The sequence below is a fragment of the Myotis myotis genome, unplaced genomic scaffold, assembly GCF_014108235.1.
Source record: "Myotis myotis isolate mMyoMyo1 unplaced genomic scaffold, mMyoMyo1.p scaffold_m19_p_10, whole genome shotgun sequence".
In the NCBI taxonomy this organism is placed as follows: domain Eukaryota; kingdom Metazoa; phylum Chordata; class Mammalia; order Chiroptera; family Vespertilionidae; genus Myotis; species Myotis myotis.
In genome coordinates, this window is record NW_023416314.1 from 50412457 (window position 1) to 50424767 (window position 12311).

Sequence of the window (12311 nt, forward strand, 5' to 3'; positions counted from 1 at the left end):
TGTACGAGTCAAAGGGACAGGGCTTTCTTTTGTGGAGAGGTGAAGTGCTAGCCAAGCAAAAAAAAAAAATATTTGCTAAAGCCTCTGTGCTATAAATTCTAAGCAAATTAAGAAATATTGAAGCTCTTCTTTATTTACTTCACCTAGTTTAAGCTTTACCAAAAGGTAGTACAAGAAAAAGAAAATCCTTGGATATTCTAAATTACAATTATAGCTGCCAGAGAGTGAGAGAGACAGTCAGTCTGTGGACCAGGACTGACAAAAGACGACGCACATTCCAGTGTATCTGCTGGAATTCAGGATTAATTTCCAGGTGGCTATTCCCACGATTACCCAAAAGAGAGAACAGCGGGGCGCCACAGAACCCCAGGAGCCCCACTTCTTTTTTTAATATATTTTATTTCTTTTTTTACAGAGAGGAAGGGAGAGGGATAGTTAGAAACATCGATCAGCTGCCTCCTGCACACCCCCCACTGGGGATGTGCCTGCAACCAAGGTACATGCCCTTGACCGGAATCAAACCTGGGACCCTTCAGTCCGCAGACCGACACTCTAACCACTAAGCCAAACTGGTTAGGGCCCCACTTCTTATTTACACATGAATTTTCGAATCTGCTGTCCACCACTAACCCACAGGAGCCGACGCCTCTTCCTTGGACTCTTTGGGCCTATCCCAGAACTAGCCCGCTTCACTTTCTCCCATCCCCTTGGTCTATAGGCAATGGAAATCCTTTTCAGAATGACTTACATCTTTCTCCCCCACACCTAATGTATTAACCACTTGCAAAACTCCGGATGGCGTGCTATCTTCCCCCTTCCCCCACCTCCCCCCCCAGCCATGCTGTTGGTAGTGTAGGCTCCATGCCCCAAGACTGGCCTTTTTTTTTTTTTTTTTCCTGCTAGCAATGGCCTAATAAAGCCTTTTTAGGCCATGGAAGCTAAATTTTTTTTTTTACTAACACTAGAAAGAGCTAAAACCTCACATGTTTTTCCCAAATAGCCCAATAAACACAACTTCAAGTTATAATGTTATAGGACTAGTTTCCCCAGAACAAGATCAAGCCAGGTGCTGTTTTACCTTACATTTACTGAGGAATATTTAAATTACCCAATGTGCAGATTTATCAATTAAAACATAAGAAAGAGACAGGCTTATGTGTAAGATTATCTAATATTTCTATTATATTTAACCTAGAAAAACGTCAGAGCTTAGTTTTTAAAAATAGGATATATGAACTATCAAATAAAGGAAGATTACTTACTATCTAGCCGGGCTGCTCTGTCATCTATCACGCACTGCTTTGTGTAGGAATCCTCGATGGTTGGATCATAATCCGTCACAAAATAGGACTGTAAGAAAAATTACCTTGTTTTAAAATTCATGTCTGCCTAAACAAGTACCAATGTAACTTTATCAAATCCCACATATCCAGAATTAATCAAAATATTTTCATTGTATTAGGGCTTATCGCTACTATGTCAATTCCCCATTAAATGAAGCAGTTTTCAAATGGAGAAAAAAAAAATTAAGTATCTGAATCGTCATATCTGAAATATGCAAGAAGACTATAAAACATCTGCAGGTTGTTCTCATAATTAACTTATATATACACCTAAGAATCTAGCTATCAAGAAAAACTAAGAAAACACGATAAATTAAAATTCACGTCTATTTGCAACCCGTCTATTTGCAACCCGGCCGTAAGCATCAGTCCTAAGAACAAAGTAGTTGAAACAAACGGAGACAACAAAGAGAGAGGCCTCGAAGACTGCATGTCCCGCTTCTTTTCTCATGCCTCAGTCTTTTCACCGGCCTTGAATAATATTATCATAAGAAACACAACTTCAGGATTCTTTCATTTATGGGGTCTCAACTTATTCTTTCACTGATATTCTTGTTGTTATCTTAATTTCAATTTCCCCCTTCCGTTAGCAAAGCCTCCCAATTGTTATCCTCTGAAATCATCACCAGCAGGAAGCACAGTTCAGGTAGCAGTCAGAAGGGAAGCGTCTGAGGGAACCAAATACATGTCTGTGTATTATATTTCAGTTTTTTTTAAAAAAAGGTTTGTAACAAGGAAACAACAGCAACCACAAAAATCTGAGAGACTTAGTTCCCTAGAAGAGCACTAACTAGGACACTGACATCACCCTGTTCTGCTATCTCCTTCACTCCCCTCCCACTGGCTCATTACAAAGTCTGAGGGAATGACTCGGAGGAAGGCAGTTCGCCGCTAAGAACCAACGCCAGAGGTGTTCAGCCATTGTTCAGGCAAAGGTTCTTGGCAGCAGGACCTGCTTGGCTCCTGGGACACAGCCTTCTTAAGTGACAGCCCTGGGCATGGTGACCTATGCAAACTCCAAAAAGCTACGCAGACACAGGCACTCTGCACAGGACAGTGAAGAAACCCCTGGTTTGAGGAGGGCGGGGTAGAAAGGGTGAGAACAATGACCTGCTGGCTACCATGACTTTACATATTTATTTTATTTTTGAGGGATACTTGCCACAGTTATATTTTAGGGTTAACTTTAATCATAGAATTCAGCATCCGTAATCCTACTTCCCAATTGATGGTTTCACTTAAATGCATAATTTATTAAACAAAGTCTGTAAAAGAAACATTTACCAACAGGAGCAGCTTGGAGTAGAAAGCCATTTCCATCACTACCCCATTCCCCATTTAAAAATAAACAGATATCCAAACAATCCTGAACTCACCTCTTGGCACCCACACCTCTTCAGAAGGTAAATACAACTGGCAGGAATATTCTTTGTACCGACTACTCTAAACAACTTAAAACTGCAGCCTTTCGCCAAGCAAGTGGGATAAAGCACGCTGTTTATATATTTTTAAGATTAGTTTCCTGAAACATGTTCTCCACAGCAATCTGACACCTCTTGCCATGCTTTCATCTCACAAACCTGAATTTCACTGAGTATTCCCAGCTTATGCCTAAATGCCCTAAAATGTGCCCACTGTCGTTCCCACTTTGTCTGAAAACATAATAGACAAATATTAACTATATTTTTCAAATGTCCAGGTCATGCATAATAGCTAGAGTTCTTTCAATGAGATGGGTTCTTTTTGCATTGTGAAACCAAATTAAAACATTACCACTTTTAGGAGACTTGTAGTTTAAGCAACTTTGAGAGCCATTAAAATAAATTTAGTGGCTATGGAAGTTTCATGTTTTCTTTGGATGTCTTAGTTCCTGAAATCTTAATGTTGTAAAAAGTTTGCCACTTTACTAACACTGGCAAGAACTTATTCCATTCATATTAATTTTTAAGACAAACTAATTTTGGAGTTTCTGGATATTTAGGTCCACATTTCATCTATATTGTGTCCTGTTTTCAAAAGCTGTCTGTAGAGCCCATCGTCTTACTATTATATGTAGACTTTAAAGAGTCATCCTTACTGAAAAGTATCTTCTTGTCAGCCCCTTGAGTTCAGTAACGACATCACTCTGGACATGGCTGTCACAAAACCAGAGACCCTCTTTCCCTTTCATAATTCTAATAAGCCACGGCTCAGAATATGCCTAAAACAGGCATTCATCATGTGCAAGTAATGAACAGAATCATCACCTCCCACCATAAAGACATAACATTTTTGTTGTTTAAACTTCGGTACCAGATATTTGATCACCAACAAGAAATCAGGCTCTGATGAAGGGCAGTCCTGGATTGAAGTCTAACTCTATTTGCTAGCTGTGGAACTGGAGGCAAATGACTTTACCTTTCTAACCTTTAGCATCTATAAAATAGGACAGCGACAAAACCTGGTGGAACAGGTAAAAAGAAGTCATGCATATAAAGTGCCAAGGCATGCTGATGGTTCATAAACATTAACCATAATATTATTTTTGTCACATGGTTAGATGGTATGAACTAGTGTTTTTATTCAAGTTTATAGACTTGCTAATCCCAGGAACAACTGTAATAATTCCAATCCTAGTTATACCACAGACCAACCATGGGACTTGGTATTCAAAATGTTGTGAACCAAAAATAAAAGCTACCCTCACCCCATCTGGGATTCTGGAAATATTTTCTGGATCTGAGCTGTAACTGCCAAATATATACATATGTAAAAATTCATCAAGCTGTACATTTAAGGTATGTGTACTTTTTTGCACGATACAAATTATACCTTTCTAAATTGCATAAATTAATGGTTGGATTAAATGGTGCCTTTGTTGCTTATATGATTCAGTACTTTGTTAACACAGTATGTAAAGCCTTCTAGTTTGATCTGTGTTGTTCACCATTCAGACTTATTTTTCACTACTTGAAATCCTTCAGTCAATTGCTCTTGTTCTCATTCATTTGCTCAACAATTATTTATGGAGCATCACAGGGACAAAGTCCCTACTTTCAGAGCCCACTGCTTTTTGCACAACATGCAGTAATTGTGCTGTGATTAGAGAAGAGGAGAGAGAATAAGGAGTGTTAAATGTACTGGCCAAAGAACAGAAACAGCATGAAATGCCAATACCATGCTTGTTCAGAAGGCAACAAAATTTAAGGGGTTAATACTGCAGTGCCTAATGCACAGGAACTATGTATACATTCACCTATAAACACAGAGCCCCTGCAATTTGCCAGAAAAGAAAACAGTCTGTCTGCTGAAGTTGAAATGTTACCTACCACAGTCCAGAAAGGATATTCTGTAGCAGAAAGCAAGGAAAACCGGAGTATGGTATTGCACTGTGGAAGATAGTAGAGGTTCAGGCAAGGGCAGGAAAGAATTGGACTAAAGAGTCCAGAAAAACAGTGAAGGGGGGAAAAGGAGGTGGGGGGGGGGGGTGGAAATATGTGTTTTCTTGGTATCACAGGAAAGGATGCATGGAGAAGGATCCTAGCCAGAAAGAACAGGAGTGCTCCTTCCAAAGGGCAGGATGCCTTCCAGGTAGTAAGAAGGGCAAATGGACCTAAGTCTCTTTAAGGATGTTAGGAGGCGTGGAGCAAAGTTAGGATTAGAGAAGCTAGCCCATTCAGACAGGGAGATCTATTTCCCCAGATAAAATCTAGGGAAGCCCTTAATAATGCAAGAGTGCTAACGCTGTGATAGCAGGAATATTCGATTATATGCCACTAGATTGCTTGGCCAACTCACTATCTTCCCATTCAGAGAAGCTGCTGTAGGGAAGAAAAGAAAGGGGAAGGGAAGGAATGAGAATGATACTACTTCTGCATTCAGTGGGCAAGAGTGACAACCCACTTTCTCCTGCCGCCAAGCTACTGATGAAAGTGTAGTTCCCAAGCACTGCCACTGAGCGGTGCCTGGTCTATGTACTGGGATAGGTAGGTAGAGACGGGGAACTCCGTGAAGCCACCACACTGGTGAAGTCCACTACCCTTGTATTTAAAAAGGACAGAAGGCTAGACCGACCAGGCCACTGATGAGTTTAAACCAATGACAGAGCATTTCTGAGCACAGCACCATCCTCAGGAGTCCTGGAGTCCTCCAGAAACATGGGGTCAGAAAGGGGAGGGGGAGAGGAGAGAGCAGGGGAAGGAAAATAGTTGAAACCATATAGAAAAACACTGCTAACTACTGAGTCTGGGTAATGTGTATATGAGAGTATATTTTACTATTCTCTCTACTTTTGCATATATTTGCCAATTTTCATATGAAATTTATTTTTTTCAATCTGGTGGTAGCACCTAAGTACTATAGAAAGGGTCAAATCAAGGGATGAAAGGATGCTTTTCAACTGAGCTTTCACCTCATTGTATTCAAAACCAAATTGCCTAGAAGCCTAAAAATTTTTTTCTTGGTCAGAATATTTTCCAGTTTTCTTTATATATTTTTTACTTTTACCATCCATCCTTTCCCCCACTCCGACAATATAAACTCCATGGGGGCACAGATTTCTGTCAGAGGTAACGTGACTTCCCTAGCACTTAAAACAGCAAATCGTTGGCAGATCCAACACTAAAATCAAAGTTTGCAGGCTCTTTGGCCAAAACTCCTTCCGCTTCACTTATTCTGCCTTTCGAAAGTTAAATGACTCTCAAACTCATCTCCATTCCCTTCTCCATTACATCCATTTAAAAAAAAAAAAGAAGTATCTTCAATTACAAGAAGAGCAGACATCTTTTATTTAGCATTTAACATGTGGTAAGCAGTTCATAACATTACATTTTATTATGTGATACATACAATATTTTCCTGATTAATTTTTACAACAAGGTTGTCTGTGGCTCCTTCAGGGAGCTGGAGTGGGGAGAGCAGGAGGGGTTGGAAAGGCTGCACCAATGAAACCTGATGTCCATGCTTTCTCACGAGGGCCTGTAGGTTTCCTGGAAGAGTCCCTGTGTGGGACCCGCCCTGTGCAACCCCAGGACTTAAATGAGGCTGTTTCCACCTCCCACCCTGTCCTTGGGGTCTCATGGGTACCTCTCCTCCTGAGCTACATCATCTCCAGGTGGCCATGCACAGCCCCCTTTCAGAAGCTTTCCGCTGGTTCCATCCAGAAGCTCTGGGAAACACTGCTGTTTTCTGACGTTCAGGTGGCTAACTCCAGGGCGGGGCAAGAGTAGTTTACAGATGCTCATGGGGAAAATAATGCGATCATTAATAAATAATAATACAAGAATAAACTTTCACGTGTTCACAACTGCAAACCTACTCTTGCCCCACCCTGCACAACCCTCTTTTTTTCTCTCTGCTCTGCTATTGATTCACATTTGAATCCTTATTCTCCCCAAACAAGAGGATACAGGTCAAGTTCTCAGAATAATTCTGTTAGTGCCTTCCCCATCATCTGGCTTCAATGAAGGGGATATAAGAAAAGCACCATCTCCTCTCCGCTATGTGCGACGGTGGGAAAGGACAAAAAGCACACCGCATACTAACAGCTCTTTCCTGAAATCTTCATCTCAGACCCCTTAACTCTCCACACTGTTATTTCCTGGAGATAAGGTATGGGCTAAATGTGCAAAACCAATTTAAGGTCATATTCCATGCATGTCCTTGGAATATGAGGGTGACTTGGCAACTATTACTTTATTCTCAGCCTTTGGGGCTTCAAGAAAAACTAAAAAAGGTTAGAGTTCTAGTGAAAATCCAGTTATATACGTCCAAGTAGATTTGATGTATCCAAGGTCTATCTCATACTTTTTGGAACTTCCTTGCAAGGGAGTTAAGCAATGTACCTTGTACACAGACCCTCAAAATACTGACTGCTGGAAAACCCAATATTATAAAGATCGCAACGGGGAGTTAAGGACTAATTTCCCAGAGCACAGGAGGGACCTGGTTAGCCACCAGTGGCCTCTATTTGCTAAAACAAGAGCAGCACAAATTCCTCTGGTAACACTCGAGAAGACTGCAGCAACCTCAGGCAGCTGGGAGCCCGAGCCCGGCTCTTCCTGGTGTCACTTCTGAACAGCAGCTGTCAAGTCACAGAGAACCTTTGTTCCCTGCAATACCCTCTCTTATTTTTATGTCAAATGTTTCCAATGTGCTTAATATTCCTTCACGTAAATACTTTTTTTCTGAATGAAATTAGTATTTCATTTAATCTAACGTGTATAATTAATTACAGAGATCTCCATAATGTATCCTCCAGAACTCAAATGCAGAATAATAAAGGCTACACTAAGCCCAGTAATCCTTTTAGTTTCTTTTTAGCAAAACTCAGGCCTCCATGTGACTTCTGGGCAATCTCAGCGATATGTATACCTCATGTAGAAAGTATTTGGTTGCAAATCAATGGGTCTGGTATGCAGCAAGCAAAAGCACAGTACAAAGTCAACTTACAAACTAGTCCTGTTACAAAAGTTTGTTTCTAAGTCAGTTATTTGGTACTCACTCCCCCGGAGAATAATCTGTTTAGGTCCATAGCCAGACCACAAACTACCATTGACATATGGTGCTGAGCCAGTATTAACCCTGAGTCCAAACCTCTGAAGTAGAATCATTTGACCCTAAAAAGAACTGGGAAGAGGATTTCACTTCCTTTCCCAGAGTACAGAGCCAGCCCTAACCTACACTTACCCCAGCCTCCTCATTATGCCCCAACTGCCCACTACACTCTTAGACTTTTAGCCCTGTTTTGAAAACATTCTAGGTACAAAACCACTTACCTCTCGCCCCCGCTGTTCCACTCTCAAATGAAAACTAACAGTTCCCTCAAGAGAGCGAATCTCACCAGAGACACAAGGTGAAAAATTATCAGTCCAAATTAGAGCCCGCTGCAGTCTAAGAAAGATCACCCTGGCCCCCTATGCCCACACTTGCTATTCTAAAAAGCAACACTGAAAACCAAAGTGAATCTTTAGTAACATCTTCAGCACAGGTGAGAAAGGAAAAGAAACACTTCAGACTGTGAAGGGAAAATTATTCAGGACTCAACCACCATTTCATGTCGGCTCCCCAAAGGGAGCTTCAGCTTCTTCTTCAAAGCTTTTGTCCTTTCAGAAGAAAAGAAAGGTTTTCCTCTTTCCCCTTCCTCCACAATACTACAAAAATGTTTAGTTCATAATACCAGCAGAGTGATTTTTGAAAACTGTCAACATGAGGAAACGGAAGCTGCCAAGGCTGCAGCCACTATTCCTATATACAAGCCATTTGCAGGTAAGGAAATACATCACTGCGTATTTATCCTTCAGAGCTGGCATATGTAGAAACCATTAAGCAACAATAAGCCAGTGGCCTCCATCATGCAGCATGAAGTTTATTTCCCTTGCTTGACCTTAATTGTTATTAGTTTGCTTTCATCTCCCAATTATTAGTCTTAGTACAACATGTAACACAAAGCCTATGTTTTAAGGATAAGAAAACAATTTTTTCAAAGCATAATGATAATTGGCACAGAGTAATAGATAAACAGAGAGGGTCTATGTATGATATGTAGACATTCAATAAACATCTCATGGCATTCCCATGGGAAATCTGAGTAAATCCCATGACACTCCTTTTTTCACACCAAGGCACAGGTCGTTTTTGATTTGTGTCTTTCGGCTCCTGCTTTGACTTGAACTTTGCACTCCTAGGGAATTTCCATATCCAACCCATCCTTTCCATCGGGCACTATTACCTTGGTTAAGTTAGCCTTCCTTACCGCCAGCTCTCCTGGACCACAGGTGCTTCAACAATATAAATGCTTCCCTCTGTGGGACCCTTTAGATCAGCGGTTCTCAACCTGTGGGTCGCGACCCCTTTGGGGGTCGAACGACCCTTTCACAGGGGTCGCCTAAGACCATCCTGCATATCAGATATTTACATTACGATTCATAACAGTAGCAACATTACAGTTATGAAGTAGCAACGAAAATAATTTTATGGTTGGGTCACAACATGAGGAACTGTATTTAAAGGGCCAGAAGGTTGAGAACCACTGACATAGACCCTGACCTCTATGGGTACACAATGTCCAGGCTTAACCTGGGTCCTATCTGTGTACCCTTCCTCTCCATATCAGGGTGCTTCCCCACACTGGAGTCCCCTAGGTCCTCTCTGCAGGCTCAGCCCAACCACGCAGACCTCAGGCCCAATACCTATTTCAGGCAGGAAGCAATTTCAATCATTACAAGCCAACATTCAGAGCCTCACCACTGTTAGCTTTGTTATTCGTCTGACCTTGGCAATGCTGATAACTGCTTCTGTTGTATTCCCAAACTTCAATATCACCACTTCTCCTCCCTTTTCTCAAGGATTTTTCCAAACAACAGGTGTTCCAGCTCTTATAATTTGGCTTCTTCGACTCTGAACCCTTATGCTGATAATCTACAAACACAGGTCATTCCTAGAACCAGAGCCTCATTGTTTTTGTTTGTATGTTCATTCATGTTGTAGCATGTATCAGGATTCCAATTCTCATTCCTTTCTATGAGATGCACCATATGGATATACTATATTTATCCATTCACTGGGTGATGGACATTTGAGGGTTTGTTTGGGTTTTTTTTTCATTTTGGCTATTAACAGTGCTGTGATGAAGATTCATGTACACCTCTTTGTGTAAATATGTTTTCATTTTCTTTGGATATATACCTAGAAGTGGAATTGCTAGATCACATGGTAAAACTATGTTTAACTTTCTGGGGAACTTCCAGAGTTTTCCAAAGGGGCTGCACCATTTTACATCCCCATCAGCAGTGTTTGAGGATTTCTCAATATCCTCACCAAAACTTGTTACTAATATCTGTCTTTTTTACCCTAGCTATCCTAGTGGGTGTAAGGTAATATCTCTTTGCGGTTTTGATTGGCATTTCCCTAATGGGTTGTTGGTCATCTTCTCACATGCTTATTGGCCATTTTACACCTTCTCTGGAGAAATGCTTGTTCAAATCTTTGCCCACTTTTAAGTTGGGTTGTCTTTTTATTGTTGAGTGTGAGAGTTCTTCATATATCCTGTATACAAATCCCTTCAGATACACGATTTGCAAATATCTCCTCCACAGTCATTATTTTATAGTCTTCCTGACACAAATTAGTACACAGTTCCAAAATCTCAGCCCTGAGCTAAAGTCCTGTTGTCCACAAACCATTTGCCATAATTCCAACTTCCATATACCCAAATTTGTGGGTAACGTTTGTTCCCGTGCTTCACCAAGCAGTTGTACTATCCACCCCCTATGTGGTGGATCTGCTATTCTGACCACTTGCCTAAAACAAAACACCACCGCTATACCCACTCCTCTAACACCCATCCACCCCCTACCTCAACCCTGAACTTTCCCCATCACACTTCACTCCTCCACCTATATCATGCCCTAGCACAGTCCACTTGTGCCAGTATGTGGAATCACCCTACTTCATCAAATCTAAAATCAAATCAATTGTCAGACCATTATTATTTTATGTGCCAAGAGAGAAAAAGAGTCAAAACAATTAGGACTTGTCTTCGATTATAAAGCACTTCAATGTCAGAGATACTAAAATGTAGGGGGGGTGGGGGGGAAAATGTGTTTCTTAGAATCAATGACATACAGTAGTTCTAAACAACCCACTTTGTCAGGTTGGTATTACTATTCCTATTTTACAATGAGATTATTGAAGCTCAATGTTTAAATGACCTACCCAAAGGGCAAAAGTCAGTAGGTTGATGGAACTGGAATCCAAATTCAGGTCTGACTCCAAAGCAATACTGCTTCCATTATACTTTCTTTAACCTTCCATATTAACATAAAAGCATATAGCATATACCAGTTTAAAAGAGAAATTCTGTTACTCTTAAAATAAGTTATTTTTAAAATTATAAACTGCCACTGTCAAATAAAAAGACAAAAGCAATTTCATTCAAAGTGAAAACACTCCATTTCTACATTATGAATAAAGGTCTACCCTGGCCAGTGTGGCTCAATTGGCTGGGCGTCATCCCATGCACCAAAAGGTTCAGTTCAATTCCAGTCAAGGCACATGCCAGGGTTGCGGGCTCAATCCCTAGTGGGGAGTGTGCAAGAGGAAGTTGATCAATGTTTCATTCTCGTGTCGATGTTTCTCTCTCTCTCTCTCTCTCTCTCTCTCTCTCTCTCTCTCTCTCTCTCTCTCTCTCTCTCTCCCCCCCCCTTCCCTCCCTCTGCCTTTCCCTCTGACTTCCATTCAGAAAATAAGTGGAAAAGAGAAAAATAAATAAATAAAGGTCTAAGTATGGCATTATAAAAAATATGTACAGAAATAGTCTCTTTGACCTAACAATGTTATTTCTAGAAATTTATCCTACCAATACATCTGTGCCTATAAGAAATGACATGTGTAATTCATTATGCAACTGTTTTTAATTTAAAAGACTGGAAACAACGTTAACTGTCCAGTAAATGAGTGGTTAAATGATGAAACATTCATTCAATATGAATGAAGCCATAAAAAAAAGACTTCCTGTACTAACATAGAGTAATCTACAAGATACGTTGTTAAATAAATACACAGAGTTTACGTATTTCCTTTATGTGTATAAAATGTCTCTGGAAAGACATACAAGAAACTAACCTCAATTACCTGTGGAAAGAACTGGGTTGCTGGGAGACCTGAGTGGGAGGAAAATATTTTTGTAGGTTTTGAAAGCTGAAACCTGTGAATGAAAGAGGGAACCGAGGGGAAAGACCTACACAGATTAAATAGAAACTCTTTAGTAATAAAAGGAGCATGAGGAAATCTAAGTTCTAGTCCCAGCTCTACAACTAAATGAGTGCTCCTGGGTGAGTCGCCCCCTTTCTTGGCTTTGGCTGTACATGAGGAATTTTCTCCTATGAACCCTGAAAGGAAAAAAAGGATATCCAAGGACTAAAAAGGGCTCATGGTGGCCATCTGGACTCAAATAATTAAAAAAAAAAGCAGAGCCTAGCAGCCATTTCT

General features: G+C 40.6%; 1 protein-coding gene across 6 annotated transcripts in view; it reads right to left on the bottom strand.

Annotated features, from left to right (window-relative positions):
- Nucleotides 1-12311, bottom strand: part of RRAS2 (RAS related 2) — a 78860-nt gene that overhangs the window by 16063 nt on the left and 50486 nt on the right. For all 6 annotated transcript variants that reach the window (XM_036325489.1, XM_036325493.1, XM_036325494.1 and 3 more), the window contains one exon: nt 1263-1350. In XM_036325489.1, coding sequence (XP_036181382.1) covers nt 1263-1350 — 88 coding nt within the window. The remainder of the gene's footprint in view (nt 1-1262; nt 1351-12311) is intronic.